This window comes from Centropristis striata, chromosome 11 (genome assembly GCF_030273125.1).
Source record: "Centropristis striata isolate RG_2023a ecotype Rhode Island chromosome 11, C.striata_1.0, whole genome shotgun sequence".
Classification (NCBI taxonomy): domain Eukaryota; kingdom Metazoa; phylum Chordata; class Actinopteri; order Perciformes; family Serranidae; genus Centropristis; species Centropristis striata.
The window spans coordinates 19481939-19506005 of record NC_081527.1 but is presented as its reverse complement, the minus strand read 5'-3'; the positions used below and the strand labels follow the sequence as shown (position 1 = coordinate 19506005).

At 37.8% G+C, this 24067-nt stretch overlaps 2 protein-coding genes across 4 annotated transcripts; one reads left to right on the top strand and one right to left on the bottom strand.

The window, feature by feature from the left end:
• Positions 1–331: 331 nt before the first annotated feature.
• Positions 332–9250, top strand: LOC131980187 (serine/arginine-rich splicing factor 11-like). Of its 3 annotated transcripts, none has more exons than XM_059344396.1 (12): positions 332–636; positions 2146–2279; positions 5115–5227; positions 6439–6519; positions 6626–6663; positions 6798–6931; positions 7081–7159; positions 7254–7373; positions 7478–7567; positions 8450–8515; positions 8726–8885; positions 9080–9250. In XM_059344396.1, exons 1-12 carry the CDS (start codon positions 515–517, stop codon positions 9173–9175), a joined length of 1233 nt encoding a protein of 410 aa, XP_059200379.1. In that variant the 5' UTR covers positions 332–514; the 3' UTR covers positions 9176–9250. The 3 variants fall into 3 exon arrangements, with proteins under 3 accessions (XP_059200379.1, XP_059200378.1, XP_059200380.1); XM_059344395.1 differs by having other exon boundaries at positions 342–636; positions 8984–9250; XM_059344397.1 differs by lacking the exon at positions 332–636 and having other exon boundaries at positions 2146–4866; positions 8984–9250.
• A 1064-nt stretch (positions 9251–10314) lies between these two features.
• On the bottom strand, positions 10315–24024 carry LOC131979969 (ankyrin repeat domain-containing protein 13C-like). Its single transcript, XM_059344058.1, has 13 exons — positions 23331–24024; positions 22381–22422; positions 21493–21597; positions 18794–18879; positions 18388–18433; positions 16978–17044; positions 16698–16842; positions 16469–16600; positions 15391–15552; positions 15204–15283; positions 14951–15049; positions 11822–11922; positions 10315–11723 (listed from the first exon to the last, which is right to left on the bottom strand). The coding sequence occupies exons 1-13, from the start codon at positions 23695–23697 to the stop codon at positions 11593–11595; spliced, it is 1563 nt and encodes a 520-aa protein (XP_059200041.1). The 5' UTR covers positions 23698–24024; the 3' UTR covers positions 10315–11592.
• Between the last annotated feature and the right edge of the window lie 43 nt (positions 24025–24067).

Genomic DNA, 24067 nt, shown 5'->3' with positions numbered 1-24067 from the left:
GTTCATGCCCCTGTTATAATTTATTTCTGTTACTGTTTTTACTCCTTTGTATTTATTTCTGTTGTGTCTGTTGTACTGCTGAATTTCCACGCTGTCTTTTAATAAAATTGTCTGTAATCTTAAAATGAAAGCAAAGGGAGACCTCTGTTGGTTGAATATAGGTTAAAACTTTTAAAGCATTTTACAGCTTTTATGTGCTCTGATAGGCAGTACTGATATTAGATCGATCGATCGGAGGAGGCAGAATTAATTGATAAATCTTAAAATCTGTGATGTTTTTATGAAAGTCTCGCTGTTCTCTCGGCAACAGGATTCAGCTATACGCATGCGCACTTCGGTTAGTAATAACAATATGGCGGCGGGTTGTTGACGTAACGTTGGTCGATAGCTAACAACTAGCTCGCTAATTATCTACAAACAAGCTGTTTTTTAACAACCAGCGGCTATCAGTGACTTTAAATCAAACTTAGTTGTTAACTTTAGTTTTGCTATTGAAGCGGTTTTATTCGGGAAAATGAATTACACCACAAAGGTCGTCCAAGTGACGAATGTGTCGCCGAGCACAACATCTGAGCAGATGAGAACACTTTTCGGTTTTTTGGGAACCATCGAAGAACTAAAGTTGTTTCCACCAGAGTGAGTTAACTATCGCTTTATTTATTGTAATGCTATGGAGGTCATATATTAGTTGCAAAGTTTTCTGAACAGGAACGGAGACGTAGGCATGCTAACCAGAATTGTAGTTAGCTAACTAGCTAACTCGCCTAAATCGGCTAACACGAACTGATGTTATAATTAATTTAATGTGATTAATTTAATAATTAATTTGTTTGACTTGTTGAATATGCCTTAAACACCCTAACAAACATGTATTTAAATTGTTCCACAATTGTTACTGGTTAGTAATGAAGGGTCAATTTAAGTTAGAAGTTTAAATGTGGCAACAACTACAACAACGACTAGCTCAACACGAGGGAAGTTAAATAATGTATATTAAAAAAAGACAAAAATGAAAATCCTGATGGTATTACAATCTTATAAGACGACTCATTATGGATCTGTTGTTTTCTATTTTCTCATCATTTTTTCTGAGTAGGAGAAAAGTACATTTTGTATAAATACAGTTTTTAGGAAATTGCAAAAGAAACAAAATAAATATGCAAGTGAACTACAAGTATCAGCACATACCCTTATTTTCATCATAACAACAAAAAATACACAAGTGAAAGTCCATAATTAATAAACTGGAGTATGTATATACAGTTCAGTCACTTGGGTCAAACATTGGTAAGTACATTTTATTTTTACAGTCAAAGTACGTGAGGATATTCCTGACAGACTACAGTATTTTCTGAGGACTACTATAGGACACCAGGTTGTCGATCCAGTATTTACACGCTTGGGATTTTTCAGTTTACATATTTTTGCTGCAGTTCTTGCAAGCAGGATAAAATACATCTCATTATGAGCCATGTTGCCAAGTCAGCTAACATCACTCGGGATCCATTCTTCCGGATCAATGTCAATATTAGATTTCAGAAATTGTTGCAATATCATATTTCTAAAAAGCCTCTGGGACTGGGAACTCCAGAGCGTGTGAAGAAGTGCGATTTTACAATGTTGAACTACTATCATTGACATACTTTTGATATATTGATTTATATGTTTGTTGTTTTTTTGGTTAAATGAGTAATGGTTAAAAGTGCCTGTCAATTTCCAGGAGTGAGGGTTAGGAGAATGCATAAACCAAACAATGTAAAATAGAGAATAGCAGTGAATTCTCACATTATAGGTTCTGAATTTTGATCTAAAATTGACTAGTTGTGCAACATAAACATAATCTGCATTAAGTGTGATAATCAATAAATGAAATCAACCAACCATTTCCGGTCTAAGTATTATATTCATACGCTATGGGTCAAACTCTGCCTATGATCATTGTGTCAATGTGTGTTTATGTTATGGCAGTATTATGTGTGGATGCTGCTCAGTGAATACTGTTTCCACATTGTGAATGTGCCAAGTCCATAACTCAGTGCAGAACAATGCATATTTTTGATTAGACCCCATTATGTCAGTACTGAAAAAGATAGAGTATTTGCAGTTTTATCCTTTTTAATGTTTTATTTTTCACTTCCTCCGTAGTGATTCTCCAATGCCGGTGACATCGCGGGTTTGCTTTGTGAAGTTCCAGGAGCCAGAGTCTGTTGGAGTGTCTCAACATCTGACAAACACCGTGTTTGTGGACAGAGCATTGATTGTGGTCCCGTTTGCTGAAGGTTTGTCACATCATTGTTTTTTTTACGTATGAGTGGTCCTTGTTGATTGAATGGCATGAATAGTGAAAATGTAAAAGAAGGTAAAGGATTGTATCCATCCCATTTGTGAATTGCACAAATCAACTCACTGTGGTCTGTTTTTATATGAGCTTTAAAGATAATGTCAATGATACTAAGGTGATGGCATTTCCCCCCATCAACTGTAAGAAATGATTAAAGCAGACCTCAGATTTTTGGTATATTGTGGTTTTATCACCACAGTGCCATTCATTTGATGATCTGATCTGATTTCTGTCTGCAAACACACAATGCATAATAATTTCATCTGCATTAAGAAAGCGCAGTATACCAAAATCTGCTTTACAGACTAGGAGTTGAACATTCCCAGGCTGTGGGTGCACAAAAAGTTGTCTAAATTTTAACCATATGCATTTTTATTTTCTCCCCCATATTGGACTATCCTCTGTTAAACTTCTCTCTGTTATTTGTGTGTGTGTATGTGTGTGTGTGTGATTTTTGTAGTGAAGAAGGCAAAAGCAGCCCCCTCGTTGATGGCTGAAAGTGGTCCTCTGCCTGCCAACAGGGGATTGTAGACATTTGCAAAGGCCAGCAAGCATTCAAGTCCCATCCCGCTCTTTTTGTGTCCTCTATTCTTTCTCTGCCTTCTCTTTCTCTTTCCTTCTGTCTAATTCATCTTTTTTAGGTGGTTTAGTTTAGAATATAAAGGTCAGATATGGAGGACGTAGCCTGAAACAGTGCTCATTTTGCATTGTTTTGCAGCCCTTTTGAAAGCTGCTTAGTCATTTTTTGGCTAAAGCATTGTTCCTTAATGGATAAGGCTGGCAGTATTTTTCGTTTTTTGAAGTCAACAAATCTCATGAAAAGACCAAAAGACCAGCATCGACTAAAACTATTTAAAGCTCATCAGTGAGCCACACTGTTGTACTGGGTGACTTCTTTTTTGTCCATTATGATGAAGGCAGGCACTGGTGCTGGGCGATACAGATGTATATAATGATATAACAAGTTTTCTGGTAATTAAATAAATTACTAGTCTATATAAAATAACCATTTTTATTGCAAAATCAGTTCATGTAGTTCATGTTGAGTCAGTGCCACAGCCTGACGCCCTGCAGCTCGCACATACCAAATGTGTATTAAGCCGCCCCTGAAAATAGTGCCCAACAAAAGCACTCTTTACTCCTGTATAAGAAACTTTTTTTGAAAACTACAGTTCCTAGTTGTTCCAGAAAGTCATGTTGTCTTTGATAAAAGTACAGTTTTAAAATTGAAAAGGAATGATGGCTAATAGCAGAAAGTAAAGTTGACAATAACCAAAAATGTAATATTGCCAGCCTTATCTTTATAAAAACGTGTAAATAAACTCTTTGAAAGCAATCACTATTCACTACTGTTTGGGTTTGGTGGTAATAGCCTACACAAAGATTCTATGGGTTAATCACTTGTGCAAGAACCTCAAAGCCTAGGCAGCGGACACCGCACATACTTATGCTGCATGGATTCAGGCAGACCATAGACAGCAAACTGGATATCATTTTAGTGGGTTAAAGCATGATGGCAAAATTAGGTGAGGCTGTCATATAACACCTGCAATGGTGACGGTAGACGGCAAACAACACATTAAAACACCATGGCAACATATTGTGATGCTTGTTTTGGCGTCCTGCTCGTGGGAAGGTTTCCCCCATGCTGTCCAAAAGTTGACGTCTACCTGCCTAAATCTGTGTGAAAGCAGCGTTACTGTGTCCTATATTTACGACTTTACAAAAGAACTCTAGTCAAAGGTCGGTTATTTCATCTACATCTCATAAGTTGTCTAAGATGCCCACCGGACATGACACTATGTTGGTAAAATATATTCTCTTTAACAGTGGTCTCCTTTTGTTGTTGTGTTTTACAGTTCTTTTTCCTGGCTCAGCCAGTCCTGTATACCAGGCCCTGCTGAAAATACCATCCAACAGTTTTGTCTCCTGCAGCAATTTCTCTCTTCAGTGTGCTCTTTTATTTGAATGTTGTCATTGTTGTGTGTGTCCGTATTTAGGTCATGTCTCTGTGAAAGAGTTGTTTTGGGGGTGGATTTACTGTGAGATGATTATGAGGTGTTTATTTGTTAAATTTGCCAAACAATTTTTAAACAATTAAAAAAAAATAGTGGCATGTTGCAAATAGAGATGCTAAAATCATTTTTTAATTGGACTGTGGTAGTGCAGATGAATCAAACTTGGTTCGGTTGATTGATGCAGTGGCAGGTAAGGATGCTAGAATAATGATGTACAGCAGATACGCCACCCACCCTGAATTCTGCTAATTGTCATTTAGTACATATGCTCTAACATTTGTGTTTTTGGTAAGTAAACACTGATAGTTTGTGTAGTGTTCTTGCCAAATCCCTAAAATTCTCTCTGTTGTGTGTATCTCGATTTTTCTCTGTGTGCTTTTAGTAGCGAAGCCGCCAGCGTGAGTCGCTTGTTTCAGTAAACGTCTTAATGAAAATTGAGGGCTCACCCAACTGGAGAAGCAGCTGTGCTTGCTAACGTTTGGTTCATGACTTAAAAAACACGTTCAGGTGATATATTCTTGGCAGTGTTCATTGGAGTAGTGTGATATATTCCAGCAATAGTTATGTCACTGCAATGATTATGTTGAATTATGGGAACTCTTCTGTGACCTGTAAGGTAACCATTTTGTTGATCCTAATATGAGGAATTGCAGTGTGAAGACTTTTTTTTTTCTGTGTCTTTTCCAAAGTGTCTTCTCTTTAATTGTGTGAGAAGATGTTGTTCTCTTCTAATGCCTGTTTTTATTCTCCTATAGGATCTATTCCAGATGAGGCTAAAGCTTTGTCACTGTTGGCCCCAGCAAATGCTGTTGCAGGAATTCTGCCAGGAGGAGGACTTCTTCCAACGCCCAATCCCATGAACAATCCTGTAAGACTTCAAAATATACCATCATCATCATATGCTAAATCATCCAGTGCATGACTAGGACTGTCACAATATCATATTTTCACTGCATGATTATCCTGGCCAATAGAATTCCCGATATTGATATTATTGCGATATAAATAGTTAATTTAATAAAGAGTCTGTAACCATAACAAAATAACAAAGCGGCAACAGAAAGAAACCCAAAAGACATAAGAAATAAATATCACATCAATACTGGAAAATCGCAGCTCTTATATGCATGTCCTTACAAAAATGATTAAAGGTTAACTTTGCTGTTGTCACATTGTATAGAATAAGAAATGGCATTATAACACAGTGGTGTGCCTGCATTTGACCAGAAAATCATGCTCTAGATTATTATAGATGGCTCCTCTCTCTGTTGCAGGACGGAGAGATTCAAAAGATCCTTCGCTCCTACAGCCATCAGGCTGTCTCATTCTAACAGAGAGTCTACCAGACTAACTGAATTTCCCCTCGGGGATGAATAAAGTAATTTTGATTTGATTGATTGATTTGAAATATTTTATTTGCTGTTGGCTTGCAGAAGCAGGGATGTTGTACCAGTCTCACTGCAAAGTCCATTTAGTAGCAGTTGTAGAGCTTCCTGCCATGTTGCATCATCTTCATCAGCAGATGTTTGTTGATGTTGTTGATGATCTTCTTTCATATTATCTTAAAGTTTAAAAGTTAATTCTTGACCTTGGAAACCGCAATTGACAAAGCAGTGGTAACTCAAGGAGTTAAGACTGCTTTTTGTGGAATTTGGGGTCTTTCTTTTGAAAAATGAGAAAGGGAATATTTAAGTAGGTGGGTAAAACTTTAGTAGACCAGTAGTTAAAATTTCAAAGTTTTCACTTTTTAAAATTGTCATTTAATGTAGGTGATGTATTTTGTGTGATTGTGATTTGGAACTGAAAGTGAATACATGTTCTCACCTGTGACAAGTGAAGATAGTGATATTAAGCACAGTATGAATACATGAACCGGGGATTCAAGTCCTCAGGCACTTTGTCTGATTCAAGCCATAGAGACGTTTTAAATGTATATAATCATTTATTTAGTACACTGTACACATTTCCTCCTGGACCACTTTTAAGGCTCACTAACATTTTCTTGCTCAAAGCCCTGATAAACATTTTACGACGTCAATATAATATTCCATGCTTGTATTTGTTCTTTTTTAAATTCAGATGGGAGGAAACCCTTTTGGTGTTCCAAACATGGACGCAATGGCTGCATTTGGATTCCCAGGACCCAATATGAACCCCCAGGTGAGAGGTTTTGTTGAGTGACACTGACTAGTTAGTTAGCTAAGTTAATTATGTAGTAAATTTCATGAGACAAACCTTTACCCTTCTTCCCTCTGTTTCTTTACAGGCTGCTGATCAGCTGTTAAAGTTAATGACCGATCCAAAGTAAGTCAGAGTCAAGGAGCTCCTTTATCCTCTGTAATTTTAAACTGCATTCAGGCACAACTTACAGAGTTGTCTAAGAATTAGATGTTTTTGTATGTGATGATTTGTGGACTAATTAATATTCTTCTGGTCAGGCTGAATCCTTTGGCTGCAGGCTTAAACCTGAGTGCAAGCCTGAAGGCTGATGCATCTAATAAAGAAATGGAAGAGGCCATGAAGAGAGTCAGAGAGGCCCAGTCGCTCATCTCTGCTGCTATCGAACCTGGAAGTGAGTGCACAAACTTTAACTTTGCAGAATAATGTCTGTTTTGTGTGAATCAAAGTGTTATACTGTCATAATTCTTATTTTCCAAACCGTCCTTTGTATATTGTTTCTTTTTATAATACTAAGTAACTTATGCTTCTTCTGTCTAACAGATAAGGAGAGCAAAAAGAAGCGCTCTCGTTCTAGATCTAGGTCCAGGAGGAGGAGGTCTAGATCACGTTCAAGGCACAGGTGATTACTACTGACAACTGCCTAAGGAGTTGAGGTGGAGAAGCTTTTTATGTAATTTGATTATAGGTTTAACAGTCTACATGTATGGTTGCAGGCGTTCGAGGAGCAGATCACGGCGACGATCCAATTCCAGAAGCAGGAGGCGCTCCAAAAGCCCCCGCAGGAGACACACCGAATCCAGAGACCAAAACAGGCGATCTCCAAGCAGATCCAGGTGGGTTGACTTTGTAAATTCCTGACCTCAAACCTGCTTTATGCTTTATAAATGTAATGAGCCAGGCTGTGATGTTCAATTTCTTGCATCCTATATATCTACAGAGATAGAAAGAAAGATGATTCAGGGAGAAGAAGATCCAAAACGCCACCTAAAAGCTACAGCACAGCCAGGAGGTCACGCAGCGTGGACCGGTGAGTAACAAGGAGCTTGTGTGCTCAGACAGAAGGCAATTAGAAAGCATCCAGCTTTTTCTTACAGTGGAAATGAGTATGGGTGTAACTTCTGGTGAGATGGTAGAAATAGCAGTAAACTTGTTAGTCCCAGTGGTTAACTGTGGGGGCAGCAACAACAATAACTACTATGTTTAAAAAAAATAATTTAAAGGATTGGTTCAGATTTTTGGAGTGGGGTTAAAAGAGTTAATTATCTATGATCAATGTATTACCTACTGGGGGAGAGACGTACCAGCATGGAAATTAAGTACTGCTGAAGATGAGGGCAGCAGAGAAACATGTTTTAGCCACCTGGGGAAAAAAGGTCCACTTACAAAAATCAATATCAGTTCAAGTGCATGCCATATTTAGAATATGTTAACCACTTTACCTGGCTTCACACAACCTTTTCTCATTTTTATGCTCTCTTTAAAGCAAATTCTGCAAGGTAATAACAGTTTTTTACCAATGAAATCTGCTGGTTTTGAAGAGAGTAAGACTATTGATTAGTTAAGATGGTATAGGCTAACATGTTTTTTGTTTATTTTTGATAAAGTAGCTAAATATGCTAGTGTACCTTATCTGAGGCAACTTATCAAGTTCATCCTCTTTTCTCTCAATAGTGAGTCATGATCACACGATCACGTTTGAGGTATCACTAGTGGTATTCTCAACACTTCCCAGGTGTTATTAATTGTTCTATAAAAGAGGATTAGTGTACTGTTACATTATCTGTGAAAATTCCAGTTTCAGTTCAATGACAGGACATGCCAGAAGGCGAGTCCACAATTCATGCCAAGTATCATGAAAAGTTTGTGTATCCAGTTTTCAAGTACTTTTTTTGTCCCTTCTGCTACACAGGAGACGCAGGAGAAGTCGAAGCAACAGTCGTGCTTCTCCTAAAAGGAGGTCTCCATCTCCTCGAAGGTTGGTGTTTTGCCGTGAAATATTTGTGGATAATACCATCTTATCATTGCATGCCTATTTTCAGTTTCTGAGGAAATACAACCCTGAGCTTAAATCAACAATCTGATAATTTCTTTGGTCTAGATCAGTTAATCTGTACATCATTTGTGTGGTTACATCTCAGGAATGTTATTTATGACACACCTCAGTATTCTTCTCCTCCCTCCACAGACACAAGAAGGAGAAGAAAAGGGACAAGGAAAGGGACAGGGAGCGCAGAAGTGAAAAAGATCGTAATCATGAGGAACATGAACGTTCCTCCAGCAAGAAAAAGAAGAGTAAGGACAAAGAGCGGGAGAGAAAATCAGATGGAGAGAAAGGAGATGTAAAGGTCAGTATAGTATATTAACACACAGTCGTCATTCTTACACACTTGACCGTGAGAATTACTCGTCTGATGGAAACCACACCATTGGCTTCCTTTCACAGATCACCAGGGATTATGACGAGGAAGAACAAGGCTACGACAGCGAGAAGGAAAGGGAGGAAAGGAAGTATTCTGACGACTCTGCTTTGTCTCCTCAGTCTGTTGAAGGTAACGGCACATCACGGCCTCTGAAACAGGCCAAAGTTAACGGATCTGACGATCACCATGAAGAGGACATGGACGTCAGCGATTAAGTAGTCCATCCTTATTTGTTCATCATTATCCCTCCGTTTTGGGTGTGAACATGTTACAACTTTTTTCCCCCACTGGGGTGAATCTAAAATGTGAAGTGAGCATCAAATGTATAGATTTTTCGCTCTGAAGAGTTGGGATTCTTTTGGCAAAAGTACAATGCACAATTGTCATTTTTGCGGAGAGTTTGCCCGAGACGTTGGTCACATTGCTTTAAAGTACCCACATGCTTTTTGCCTCTACAAACGTAGTCGGTTAAACTGGAAGTAGGCTAAACTTTTCTTAAGCTTGTGTTGCCAGGTTTTGTCACTTTTCCACATATCTTTTACTTTTTTGTTTAATGTTGTGGTGTGTTGTTCAGGCCTCTTCCTCCACCTTCTCAAAACAGTTAAATAATTTGTTTCCTGTTATTTGAAAATGTTGATTGTTTTATCAAGGATTTCTTTTATAATAAAAGCCTATTTGGAGAACCAAGACTATGAGTAATTGTTGATAGGCACAATATCCAGGCGAAATGAAACTTTATCATACCTCTGTAACTTTGATTAAAAAAATCCTAAAAATCTTGTTTCCATAAAGTAGCCCTTTTAATTATTCTGAAATACAAATGAGTCATTCCATGCCAACTCACACAGAATTCAACTTCTCCCTGCTCATGTCATGGATTTTCTTAAATGTATGTAAAAACTTAAATTCAAGGAACTGTTAAGTCTGGTCCAAATTTAAACATTTTTGCAATCTTTGTATGTATATTTGGAGCGTCACCAATTTTTTTTTACCAAGAAACCCAAAGGATGATTTGCAATATATATCAATGCAAATAGTTGTTGCTGGATGTTAAAATGAATATAAATAAACGATTGAAGATCATTTGATTTTTTGGAAATTCTCTCTACTAATTTTCCTTTTCTGGAGACAAATTTTGATTATCCAAATTCAAGAATTTATTTGGTCCTGCGTAACAGATTCTGAGCTAAAAAACAAGAAAATATATGACCAGGACTGGGAGATGTAGCTGAGTTGGTACTGATTGATCAAAAGATATTAAAATGAAACATAACCCCGGTGTAGTAAAATTTGTGACGGTTGACAAATTAATATCTCATATGGAATAGTGTCTTTTTATTATACTTGCACAAAGTCAGTTGAAACATGATGCTGGTGCTTTATTTAAAGGGAAGTGAAGTAGGTATGGTTGCAGTACATATTAGCTGAAGCCAGAGACAACTCAGTGGATCAGATTATTTCCCATCTGGACAGTTTTGTGATATCCAGCGACGATATCAACTTCACAGCTTAGTTTACTCTCCTTGGATTCAAAAGAAAAATGCGCAGACTACCATCAAGGAGAGGTTTTATAAGCACTATAAAGGTGTTCCAAAGTGTTAGTGTTACATTTTTCCTTAATCTTAATACCAATAAGTCTGCAGGTAATACAAACAAACGCTCAGATAATATAGCTGAAAGATGCATGTGATCCAGTAGGCCAACACAGCCATAGCATGCCTTAAATATACTTAATATCAGTGCAGTATTAAACTAAGAACAGTTTACCTGATATCCCTTCTGGGTTCTCCCACACACAAACGCACATACAACAACCCTTGGTACAGTACAATTATTCACTCACGCCGAGCACAGATTTCATACGATCACGACAAACATGGAGACAGCCGAGAGGTAACATGAGCTAACCTGAAAACACAGGAGACTGCGTCCTGCACAGGGGAAAAGGCTTGGATATCGAACTGTTAAGAATGTGTTTTTATGCTAAACCTTCTCCCAGCTGGTTAAAAACATTCTTTCGTACTGGAAATGTATTGCTACACAGTGTTACTCCTTTGAGTTTATATTTATATATATATATATATATATAGTACATCATTTATAAATGAATATTAAGCTCAGTTTGAGGATATAGCTATATTTGTGATGAATTACAGATGAGACGTGAATTATTTACAGATGATGGTGTCAGTGCAATTTCAAGAATGAGACTTCAGTAATCAGTCCTCGGAGTTACGAGTGGATATTAAAATAGCGATGATGAAAAGTCCAGGCTTTTGTCGTCTGACAGCTTTCACAGGAAAAAAACAGCAGCACGGAGCAGCGAGTTGAACTGCTCAAGTGATGAACAGCGAGTACAATGAAAGCTATCACTCATTTCACAAAAAACAACTGCTGATATGCATCTATATGTTAGATGGCGATCTGTAACATCTGTTTGCATCGATTTGCTTTGGATCCATCAGCAACAATGAACAAAGACTGATCGGTGAGACCAGTTCCCTTCTTTCTCTTTTAAACGAATAATATATATAGGAATAAAACAATACAGGGTTCCTCATTTTTTGTTTCCCACCTCTAAAACATATTAGCTCGCTGGTCATTTCCTGTTTGTGTCAGGTGAGATGACAGATCAGAGGTCGGGGAAGCGGCTGGGATCTTCTTTGTATTCGGTGGGGATGAAGAAAGTAGACTCTTCAAATTCGTCATAGCGAAATTCCTGAAAGGTGACAGTTGCTGTGATCGTGGGGAAGACGGGGATGTCTGGGAGGGAGAAAACAACAAGAAAACATGTTATTGTGTGATCGTTTCTGTCGAGCTCGCCCACTCACAGGAACACAGAGGTAGATCGACACACGTACCAAGTTTGACTGGAAACCCAGGCGGAAGTTTCATCTGAACAAACTCCCGGAGTTTGTTGAAGTGCTTGAACGGGGCTATGACCTCCAACACGTTTAGTAACCTGGAGGCAGAAGAAAGGAAGTCGGTTATTTCCCTGCCAACACTTCTCAAAGTCTGACCAACATAAAGGAGATTAAGTCAAACTGAAGTTTGAATTTGATCTTTAATGAATAAAAACATCTTGGCAAAGACTCAAACATATGTTAAACGTGGAAAAAAATAATATCTATTTCCAATTCCTTTTCACCAATTGCGTATGTCAGAGTTACGGGCTGTTTGAACAAATAGTTATTTCGCCTTCTGAGATTGTTTAATTTTAATAGATTTTCCTGTTTGACTATAATAATAAAAAAAAAACAATGAGTAAAAAGCTAGTAGTCAGTAAACCAGACTACCTGCCAAGAGCACTGCCTCTGGGCCGGAAAAATTAAGCCATTGTAGAAATACCTGCATTCTTTCTAATGGCCAGCAGGGTGTGACAGACACTGGTTGCAAAACAAACAGTAATTGTATAGAAGTCTATGAGAAAATGAGCCAACCTCTCACTTGATTCATTTCCTCAGTTATCATTGTCAAATAAGATTATGGTCTCAATCGCCAGTTTAAAGTGTTTTGTAAATTATGGTCCCATTCCGAGTATAATTGGCGATAAAGCAGGGAATGCTTTAGGGCGTGACTATCTTGTGATTGACAAGTTGCTTCCATTGCAACCTGTCAATCAGGACAGAAGTGTGGTAAAGCATATACAGTACATGACTCTGTACATTTAAATAGCCATCAACTTATTTTTGGGTGTTGTCTGTGTTTTCATCTTGGAACTTGGAACTGACCTTTTCACAGTTTGTTTTTAGTTTATGAAAGTTTATTGTAACAAAAATGTCTTGTTTAGCATTTGGTTACTAAAAGAGTAAAACGTCAGCTGTTTGATGTTTAAAGCCTGTTTTTTTGCAAGCCAAAATTAGCATCCGAAATAATATCAGTTAATGTGAATTATCAACCCTCTCGTCCAAAAAACATGACCACAATGACCAAAATACCAAACTCGAGGCTTCAAAACTGTAATTCACCAACCAATGGGTGATGTTACATTCACCTCTTTTAAAAGGTCTAAAAGCCTACAGCTGTGCTAGCAGCTCTGTCTGTACTTAGACAAAGTGATACTATGAGCTAAATGCTATTATGCTCATAACTAAAATGCTAACATGCTTATGTTCTGCAGGTATAATGTTTACTATCTTAGATTTATCTTGTTGGTGCCCCAACCTCCAGGGTGAAAACCACTGGAATAAATTAATTATTTGTATCCTGAGTGGTCAGTTTTGACAGAGATTTTCAATCCTAGTCCTCGTCCTAGTTGTAAAAGATTCTCTAAATTAATGGTGAGAATAAAAACTAGTGTGGTTGAGACTGAAACTGAACTGTATCCATTCCAGAGTTAAGACAATGTGAGCTGCTACAAAACAATTTCTTTACAATCGTAGCCATGATTAATGACATTAAATTGAACAGCATAAGAGGAGTAAGTACAACATATTTTTTAGGTGGTATCACATTAAAAATCCATTAGCTATTATAAAGGGTGGGGTTTTATTACCAGCTACATCAAGGCTCATTCAGTAGAGGAGATAAAGCAATTTACTACATTATGTTCCAGTATTATTTTGCAGCACTCACTGTAACCCATTAGAGGCAAACACAAAACCACTTCCTCTTTGAATTCTAACTCCTCATCTTCTCAGTATAAAGTGTCTGAAGCCTTTAAAATTGGTCTTTTTTCCCCAGATCTTCTATGTTCTCCGTAAAACCACCCTCTTACATTATCGTGAGCTCTTAAGACAAACCATTTTGGCTGCATAAAATCAAAACTTTGATTTAACGTGCAGTGTATTTTGTGATTCCTGCATACAAAAAGAAAATATTTGCACCAATAACTCTTCCTTCTCAAGGCAATCAATGGTCATTAGAGCTTTTAATAGTGTTGTGATTTACACTTTATCCATTTATGTTTTGAAGAAAGCTTTTGTAAATGGACCTAGCAGCAGGTAAAGATGCAGTTTAAAATAAAACAATAAATAATACATAAATAAAAAGATTTTCTTGAGGTCATTTAGAAACGGTGTCACCATTACAAAGTTTGTCCACCAGAGAGCACTCATCCTTATCCTTTATCCTACATATCTCGCTCACAATGCTTAAATAACTTAATGAAACATATTCTTAAGAAAAACATTTTAGTTAATTAATAACGGCTACTTGATTATGGTTTTCTTGAACTTTGAATAGAGTTAAACTGAAAAAGGATATACATATACATATATAAAAAGTTAGATAATATATATATATATATATATATATATATATATATATATAAAACATATACAACATAAATATTAATTCATATAAAAGTAAATTGGACCGAAACAAATAAGACCAAATATGTTATAGTGCAAACAACTTAAAACTCCTTAAAGTATATTCAATATTTCAGTCACTATATTAACCATATTCTAGTCAGTAACTCATTGAACGGGCAAAAGATCACTGTTAAGGAAGGGTTGTGCTGGATTTGTAACACAAAACAAGCATATCACTGCCAAACTGAATGCGTCACAATAATAATTCTATTCTGATTGTCTTGTTTTCTTAATTGTTGGAAGCCAAAATCGTTATCTGAAATAATTTGATTAATCGCAACCCTATAATATATTGTTAAAAAAAAAGAAAAAAAGATTATTAGCCCTAAAACTCAGAAACTCAAAATTCAAATACTTTTATCTACTTTGACAAATGTAACCTAAAACAAATGCCACGTGTGTGCAGGTGCACAAAGTAAAACATAAGTCCATCAGAAGGGCGGTTAGGAAAGGACTGACATGTTGTTGTCACATGGTGGAGCAGTTGGTTCTGCAATCATCTCACCAGTGGCTCCTCCACATAATCAGCACCTACCTGGCCTAATTATCTGGTGCATTATTTCATCTCAACATTACCCTTTTCTAAAATCCCAAGAGTATCCGCGTGTAGTCACCCAGGATCAATCTGCGCGGAGAGCTTTGTAAATAGATCTGAGGAGGAAGGGCTGTACTTACGACTCGATGCCTAGAGGGAAATCCTGGCTCATGGCTACGGTAGCTTTGAAGTTCTTCTTGCTTTCCTTACACACAAGCTCTCTCCCAAGATGAGGTGGCCTGGAGATGGGAAGAGACACAGATAAAAACATAGAAAGCTCTTTATTCTCGGTGGTTGACAAGGATTTAATGCTCAGCATCTAAGACTGTCTGCCTGATTACGTTTCCAATTGTGGCGAGACTGATGAAATCATAGAAAATATGAAATACTTACTTTCCTTGTTCTGCAGTGATGTACTCTTCCCAAGAAATTGTGTTGGGGGCGGGAGCTGTGAGGGACTGCCGTCTCACAGGCTGGGGACAAGGAGATATCGCTCAGTGGCATATTTATGGTCATCAGAACGCCATTAATATTTACCATTGATAGATTAAATCAGAGCAGTGATTTGTTTCTCTCTTACCTCAAAATTTTGTTCGCTGATGGTGCCTCCTTTACTTAAACTCTCCATGATGGCTTTGTTCCTCAGGATGTCCTCCTCACTTAGGTGTTCTCGCCGTTTCCGTGACTCGAGCACAAGACCGTTCACTGTGTAGAAGTCAGCCAGGAAGTTTCCAATCCTCTCCTGCACAGAAAACAAGCAGGGGTTGATGTTTCATGATAAGTTATCATGTAAATCACCCGATGCTGCTGCTCATCTCTTAAAATATGCCACTGTGCAGCCTGAGGGTGGGACTGTTCCAACTTTTCAGGAGACAAAAGGTTTAAATTCCCCTATTCCCTCATCCCCCATAGCAAGACAAGTTTATAAAAATACTGAACAGAACAATCGGGTTCACACAGGTCTTTCAAATTCATCGTGCAACAAAACACTTCAAAAATCAAAGAGACTTGGAAAATTATGATGGATATTTTATTTGCATGAGGGAACTCTAAAATGAGATGAACTCGAGGGCTCGTGAGATTTACAGGAGAGGAAACAAAAACAAAATTAAGTTTTTCTCCCTACCCTTTTTCTAGTCTTTGTTTCTTGTGAAAATTGGACACTTTTACCTCTTAAGGACTCAAAAAATGATTGATATGAAGAATAAAAATACCTCTACATTATTCACATTTTAGTGTCACATGCAAAGTGTGAAACAATTCACAAGGAGACAATGATCCATTTTGAGGGGGCCATTGGGTAAAATCACTCAGCTTTGCCAGATTCAATTTTGAATTTTATACTATCATTCCAGAGGCTTAAAATGATTGTATTTTCAGGAAAATAGTCATATGCAAGTCCATCCATCCATCCATCGGATAAGCGGACGAAAACAGTCATACGCAAGTCATAACCATGAAAACAAAGCGGTATAAATGTGTACATGTACAAAGACTTCTTGACATGCCTACAAATCTACCAACATCTGTGTTTTTTGTTCCTTCTCTATTATTTTTTAACCCCTATTTATATTCGCAAACCACTTTGTAAACTTCTGTAAAAAGAGCTTCTGTAAATGTTTTTTTTTAAATTGTTTACATTGTCCTATTGAGCTTACTGTTTTATCCTCTCTGAACAGCCAGCCGATCTGACTACGGGAGAAAGTGATGGACTTTGTGGACAGAGTTGCAGAGTAGACGTCACTGCTCATCAGAATATCCACCTCTTCTTCAGTCTCCATCTCTGACTCCTTGTAAGGAAAGACAATGATAGTGAGGCATTGTGGTTCATATTAAACAGCTGATGACAAGATGTGCAAGAGAGGTTGGGTTGTACCCCTCACTCACCTCGTGGTGTATTCTTTGGTACACTTTTGCTTCGTTGTCCAGAACCACAAAGGACTGGGAGGGTGCAGCCTCTCCGTTAAAAATGAAGCTAAGATCTCCGCGCTGACACTTCATATCGGTGAAGTCAATGAGAGTGGTGTCGAGTCTAAATCAAGAAAGAGTGCGTCAAGATTGTTTCGCCCTACTTTTCAGATCTAAAAGAAGTCCACGACCTGGATATCAACTGTTTGCTGCTTTAAACTCGCAGTGAATTAGATTCTCTCAGACAGGACAGTTTTACCTGATGTTAATTCCCTGCTTGTAGATTTTACAAGCATCAGATGGCAGCATCCGGGACAGCAAAGGAACTAAGATACAGAAAAGAGTGTTAACAGGCATTTGAAGAAAAACAACAGTTGATCCATTCAGCAACTTTAAATAACTCAGTAACATGAAGCGGGCCTCATCAATTATCAATGTTGTAGTTAGGGATGTTAGGATTAACGGGTTTTGACATCACAGTTTCATAACATAAGAACTGTAGAAGCTATAATATCTATAGAGACAGAGCACATTTAAGTCCCGCCCCCATGGAAGGGCAAAACAATTCATCTTTCTCCATTGACTTTGTACTGAATTAAGACGCCTCCTTGTAATGACACTCAGTTTACATTATGTTACGCATGCAGTGCATTTTGTCACCAAGTCATATGTCCAATCATATCAAGTTTTAGGCTAAAATGTATTTCTTTAAGTTAAGCTAAAGCATTTTGATGTAACTTCTATTGTAGTTCAATGTGGATAAATCTGAAAGCTATAGAGTATTATTTTTTAGTTTGATAGTAGCTTACTTATCCTCTCTGGTAGAAATACAGTAGTAAAATAGTAATGTGACATGTTTAAATGTAGTGGTTTTGTTTTTCTCTTAGGTGGGCGTGGTTTCAGAGTATGACGCGATGCGCTCTGTCGCGAGAGGATTTTTTTAACGTACAGTGAAATCTCCTCTCGTGCGAGTCACGTAACACGTGTGTATGTACGCCGGTTTGTTTTGTGAGTGACAGAGTCATGTCACTCACCTGAGGCATTGAGAAGAGCTGTAAATATGGCAGAGGAAAATGATATCCCAGCCTTAAATCCCCAAATAAACGCGTTTAATCGGCAGTGTGGGAAGATTTTCGATATCTACAAAATGACCAAGGGCTTGGACTTGCTTGAGGATGGAGGTCAAAGTTGGCGCTCTGCCGTCACTGGATGACAAGAGCTACCTGCGCTAGTGTCCCCACAAGCGCCACAAAAGCACCGCGGGTGAATTTCAGTCTGCATGCACGTTTTTTTCTTAGCCAAACCTTGTTGAAACAGAGCAGCTAATATTGTTAGCGAAAGCTAAAAGTTAGCTGACTGTTGGGAGTCGAAACTGGCTGTGCGCGTTGAATATTAGTGTCCAGTCCCATACATTTCATGATGATAAAGAGTGTTTTGGTTCATTAGTTTTATTAGAAACATTCCAAAATTATAAAGTAAGCTGTAGGCCTCTCTCTTTTACTTTCTCTTTTTGACATGGGTTCGGGAAATTATCTAAATTCATCACATAGTGCAAAACTTTTTCTCTGACAAGAATTGTGATATCAAACTGTCTTATAGTGTCATATGTGGTTAGAATTGTTGAGAACAGGGTATACAAGCAACGTGTGTGTGAAATGTGAAAACTCACCCCAGCTCTGAAAGTCCCAATGCAGCTCCAGATAAAAGTCACCAAGCTATGGAAAAGACATAAACATGTTTACTGCTGCTGAAAATGACCCGAGTTGGATAAACTGATACTTTTACAGAAACTGTCCTGTAACTTTAAACTGTATAAATAAAACTTCAGCTTATCTTATATCACTTCATGGTGTCAGACAAAAAAAGTACAGCGCAGTGAAGATTTCACATTATGTATTTCAGCAGTTAATATGCATACTCAAGGACAGGCAAAAGTAATTTATGCAAATCGAAGCCTGCAGAGATTTTGAAAATACAATGGAGAGAAAGTTCAGCAATGCAGAATAAAAGGAGTTGCAAATTTGAGTTTGGTGTGGCAGCAGCATCTGTGGCAGTGACAGCAGTGTGATACCCACCTCCCTGAGAGCTTTCAGCAATTTTGGCCTCTTATCCTCCACACTCTCCCTGGACTGCTGCTTCAATTTCCGCAGTATTGCTGTGACTGAGAACACAAGGAAGAGAAAGAAAAAAATACCTCAACTCCGTTACAAGTTCGACAAAGGTCCTTTTTGACGTGATAAGTGAAATCTCACTCCTGCGACTTGAGCATCCGTCATATTGATAATAAGCTTAGTATTTTACAAATTAGGGTTTTTTTATTCGATGAACGTGTGCGCTGACATATGACAATGAAGTAAACGGGCTTTCTTTCTTTCTTTCTTTTTTTTAAAAAGGTATTTTCTGACCAGTTTAAGGGGAGAGAGGGAAGACATGCAGGAAAAGGCTCCGAGTCGGATTCGAACCCGGGCTGCCTGCTTGCGAGGACGAGGTGTGTCACCAGAACACCCCTTTCTTTCTTTTTAAAAAAATGAAAAGAAAAGTTACAAATAGCTGTATGCCTAAACACTGTAACACTTACTATCGCAGCAAGCCTACTTTGATAATGCCTTATAGATTTGCTGTTTTTACATCACCCTTACACAACTTGTGTTTTCGAACTACAGTCTGACAGAAATGTTGATATTATTGGCCAACAAATACGGTGCTTGTGGTGCACATAAACACCTGAGGGAGCCACACTACTTTGCTCAAACAAATTGCTGTACAGAAGTACGATGTTTCATATTACATGCAGGCATCAGCAGCAGTGATTACATGAGCTGATACAACTCACTGTCTTGTAAAGTGCAGTTCTTTTTCCCACAAGCTGACCAAACTAAAACCGCCCAGATCACAACAAATGAACATATCTCCGATGTGTACCAGCTATCTTGACCGGGAGGGAAACATTGGACAGAGAATGGACATGACTGAGGAAGGAAGTGCTGATGATGCACTCGCTGCAGCTTGTCATTGCACACGCACACAGACAACCAGTGAGTAAGCTGCTGACGCAATGTGCACATGTGTAAAAGGTGATGACTGATGACAAGACTGCAGTGTTTTGTGAAATGCTGAAATCCACACATTTGATATCAAGCACACATTATTCTCCATTTGTCCTTCTCACTGAGTGATAGCCAGCTGGGTGCTTATTTAACCAGATCTAAATCTAAATACCCCATGCTACGCCTTTCTCTGCATGTCCTTGCTGATGGTGTGCATGTACCCAGCCCCCTCTCTGTCTCTCCTTCACCCTGGCGAGTGGTGTGACCTTCTCAACGCGAAACTCCAGGTCCCAGTCCCAAGCCAGCCTGCCACAGCAGGCACGGAGAGTCTTGACGCATACTAAGAAGGTTGAGGGTCATTTCTCAAACTGCTGGGACTAAAAACCTCCATCACAGGCTGTGTAAGAACAGGTACTAATAATTCAGTCAGGCCATCCATACAGGCAGCAGTAACAGAAATGGAATAATGAATTAGAAACAGAAATAATGATTTAGTATAGTCCTTTTACTGGACACTTAGCCTGCCTGTTATATTGTCTTTTATCTTTACTCACGAATACAAAATTAACACCACAACAACAACAAAAAAGGAAACAGCAGTGAATTCATCCCAAAGGCATTAGCTGATGCCTTTCACATGTCATTTGACTCTTTTTCACTGGATGTCAGCTCTAAAAGCAGCAGCATCATTAAGCAGGCGAGCTACCAGACTGTAAGCTCGGGGCTTCCTAACACTAAGCCATGGTTCAGGCTGTGTTCCAGCCCATCTGGATGACGAGTGCTCAGAGAAAATCCCCACCTTTAGCTTTTTAGCTGGATTGACTGGATAGCAGTCTTTAAACAATTAAATGATTCATAAAATGTTCCTTCAAGGGCTTACAGACATATGCTGTGACCTCCAACAGTATTTAGCCCATGTTGCCCTTTTCCACAGCTTGTAAAAACAAAGAGGAATGAATTAAATAAGATTTTGTTAATGAAACAACACATTAACTATAAGTTGTCAACGGATATGTTTTTTTCAAATAACTTATGCCAATATTTAGAGAGCAGGGAGGCTGATGCCCTATATACAATGCTGATATCATACTGTTTTTTTATTTTGCATATGATAAAATACAACAAGTTTATAATATTAACAAAATAATAAATGAGAAACAACAATTACTGAACTTAAATATTTATTACACTGTCATTGTTGGCATTGTCTGTTTACTTAGTAGATCTGCACCCTGTCTGGACTTATTTAAATCACAAAAAATGTATCTTATACATTTTTTCTCCGCAGGTAATCAAAAATCTAAATTTTGTAAAAGAAAAATAAACAAAAACAACTTATGAATGAAAAAGTACATAAATAACAAATCAATAAACAATGTTGGTGTAGTTGCCCTGGTGTTGGCTATACTATACTATATTAAATAAGTAGTCAATTAATTGGCCTACTACCTTTAATTACAACCCACAATTATCTATCTGACATTTACCAATACTGCTACACTATGAGCATTCACACAGAATGACTGAATAACCGACAAACGGTGACTAAAGCTGACATCATGAAACCATCATAAATCTACTGACCTGTCAAACACTGTCATACCTTACTGTTATTACAGTAAGTGTCTGATTGAAGGTATGCCACTGAGATGACCACAAACACATCAAAACATTAAACCCCAGGACAACAGACAGCTATTCAGAGCAGTGTTGTTAACTTAACTTACTCATTTGCCTGTCACCGTAGCTGATGGCTTCTGCTAGAGGGCTCCATCCCTGTGCGTTCTTTATCTTTACAGGAGCATTATGGGCCAGTAGAAGGAGGGCACATTCTGAAAGAAAAAAACAAACAAAAAAACAAAATCACAGAGACAAATGTAATTATATCTACATTACTGTCAATTATGTGTAATGTCACAACTTTGAATTCCATGTTGTTTTGAGCTTTCATGCCAAATGTAAAAGGTAAATGTTAAGATTTCAATATAAACTTTTTGTAGCAGTCTATAATTTAGTGTAAAGGATTAATAAAGGATTTATCTATCTATCTATCTATCTATCTATCTATTTATCTAGATAAAGTTGGCAATGTTTAAACATACCACTGATTCTTATTTAATGACACATATGGCCAGCATCAACAGTAGTACCAGTAAATACTAGTAACAGTACAGTAAATACTTTTGTACTGGAAGTAAGATCCTTCCCCTGTTCAACTTTTACCTGCACTACAAAACAAACTATCCACTTCCTTATAAATTGCCTGCATTGCGTGTAATCAGAGATCTATGTGGGTTTCTCTAAGTTAATTACTATTTCAAACTAACAGTACGCTATCCCAGCACTGTGGAGGTCAGATAAAACATGAGTGCAGCAGGAGTACGGAGGCTACTCCAATAAAGGAAGGAGAATTGAAGTGCTTTATAAAAAAAAGCCTTTAATGAGGATGTCATAAAGCCACATTAACAGATAAAAAGCCATCGAGCATAGCAGATTTAGTGTAATTTTCTGGGCTCAAATTGAGACTGGTGGATTATCATGCGAGAAGCTTTTTTGTTAATTTTGGTTAATCCTATGTATGACAATCGGCTGTTAAGATTAAAAAACACTTTTACCTTTGTGGCCCATCATCACAGCCAGGTGAAGAGGTGTGTTCCCTGAAAAAGAAGGGCATTGAATGATCACCCCAGTACATATACAGTAAGTGTTCATGTTTATATTTAATAAACATTAAATTAAACTAACTAAATATTAATAGTAGCATTAATAGTTAAGTTTTACTTCATGTACATATATTTATATAATGACAGAGGGTCAACTGTACAATAAAATATATTGGACGAGCCCTAGTTTCAATAAGAGCACTAGTTATTAGGGGATTACTTGTGAAATTCTAGGCAGATACAGATGTTTAGAATAACAATTTTGCCAAGAGCAATACCAATGTTTTCTGTTTTTGGTTATTTTTAATCCCCTTATGTGCCAGAGAAACAAAGAAATCTTCATTATTAAAAAATAACAACTGTTTTAAAGGACTTTTTTTCAGTCTGACCACCAATAACAAACACAACATTTAGATCAAAATTGATACAACACATGAGATAAACATCAGCCACTGCCATAGATTTCAAATGATAGTCATAAAAGAGATTATCAGCCCATACCAATGTTTGGCCGATATATCTGTGCATCCCTACTGGTCTTAACAAGCCACAATAGGATAAAAAAAAACAAGCAATAAGATGTAAAATAATAAATAAGATAACACAATATAATGTAGCACAAGATTATCAAACAGTATTGCACACCTTTAATACATTAAAAGGATTGCTTATGAGACACATAAATACAAACATAGTACTATGTATATACACAAAAGAAAAAGAGGATTGTGTGTGAGTGACAAGTGTATACACCAGTATTGCACTTAGGATGTGTAGCAGTCCAGGGTCATCAGCAGCAGTTATGTTGATCTATCTTCTCGTGTAAACAGTGCAGTCAGTACACACTGCATACAGCAGATATTTTATGTAGAATTAAAGCACTGAGGTAACAGTAAACTTACCATGCACATCTTTCTGGGAGATGCTGTGGGTCCTGATGAGAGAGGAGAGCCGACGCACATCTCCCTTGAACACGCACTCATGAACGGGGAACTCCAAGTCCGCACTCGTCAGGATGATTGGGTTCTTGTTATTGTCATCAACAATAGTGCCAACTGATGATGGGTTGCCGTTTATGTTGTTTTCATTGAGCTGCTGTTGTACCGAGGTCTTGACCGATTTCTGAAAAGCCTTGTTGGATTTGAAATGGTTACCGGTACCGTTAGGGATCGTCCCGTTAGACGTCTCATCGTACGTGTCCATGATCTCCTCATTTTTGTTCAGTTTGTTGTGGTCCTTTCGCATGGTGCGTAACTTCTCACCTGTCATGACTAACAGTCGCTGCACGTTACCAGGCTTACTGATTAGTGGAGGTGAGCAAGATTTACAAGATGTGGCATAAATCTGTGAATCAAATATGATTTTAAATTGGCCTCTTAAGCAATTTAAGCCAACAGCTATGCTGTGTAGTACCTCGCCGATTTCTTTTCTGTTATTCAAACAACGTTACACCTGCTGCTCCAGTAGCGTTAGCTCCCAGCTAACGGTCGCTAGCTAGCCCACAATAAAAAATGAATATGGTGGGTGCGGCGATGAAAACAGAAATAAATGATAAACAGAACACACACACACACACACACACATACACACTAAATTAACATACAGCTAAGAATTAAAAACGAATAAAAAACGACTACAT

Coding starts and splice junctions, on each gene's coding strand:
- LOC131980187 (XM_059344395.1), top strand. CDS start 515: ATGAATTACACCACAAAGGTCGTCCAAGTGACGAATGTGTCGCCGAGC. Junction 7,160..7,253: donor AGATCACGTTCAAGGCACAG/GTGATTACTACT, acceptor GTATGGTTGCAG/GCGTTCGAGGAGCAGATCAC. Junction 8,516..8,725: donor AGGTCTCCATCTCCTCGAAG/GTTGGTGTTTTG, acceptor CTCCCTCCACAG/ACACAAGAAGGAGAAGAAAA.
- LOC131979969 (XM_059344058.1), bottom strand. CDS start 23,697: ATGACAGGTGAGAAGTTACGCACCATGCGAAAGGACCACAACAAACTG. Junction 18,880..21,492: donor CTACGGTGACAGGCAAATGA/GTAAGTTAAGTT, acceptor TTGTGTTCTCAG/TCACAGCAATACTGCGGAAA. Junction 17,045..18,387: donor TTGGGACTTTCAGAGCTGGG/GTGAGTTTTCAC, acceptor TCTGTATCTTAG/TTCCTTTGCTGTCCCGGATG.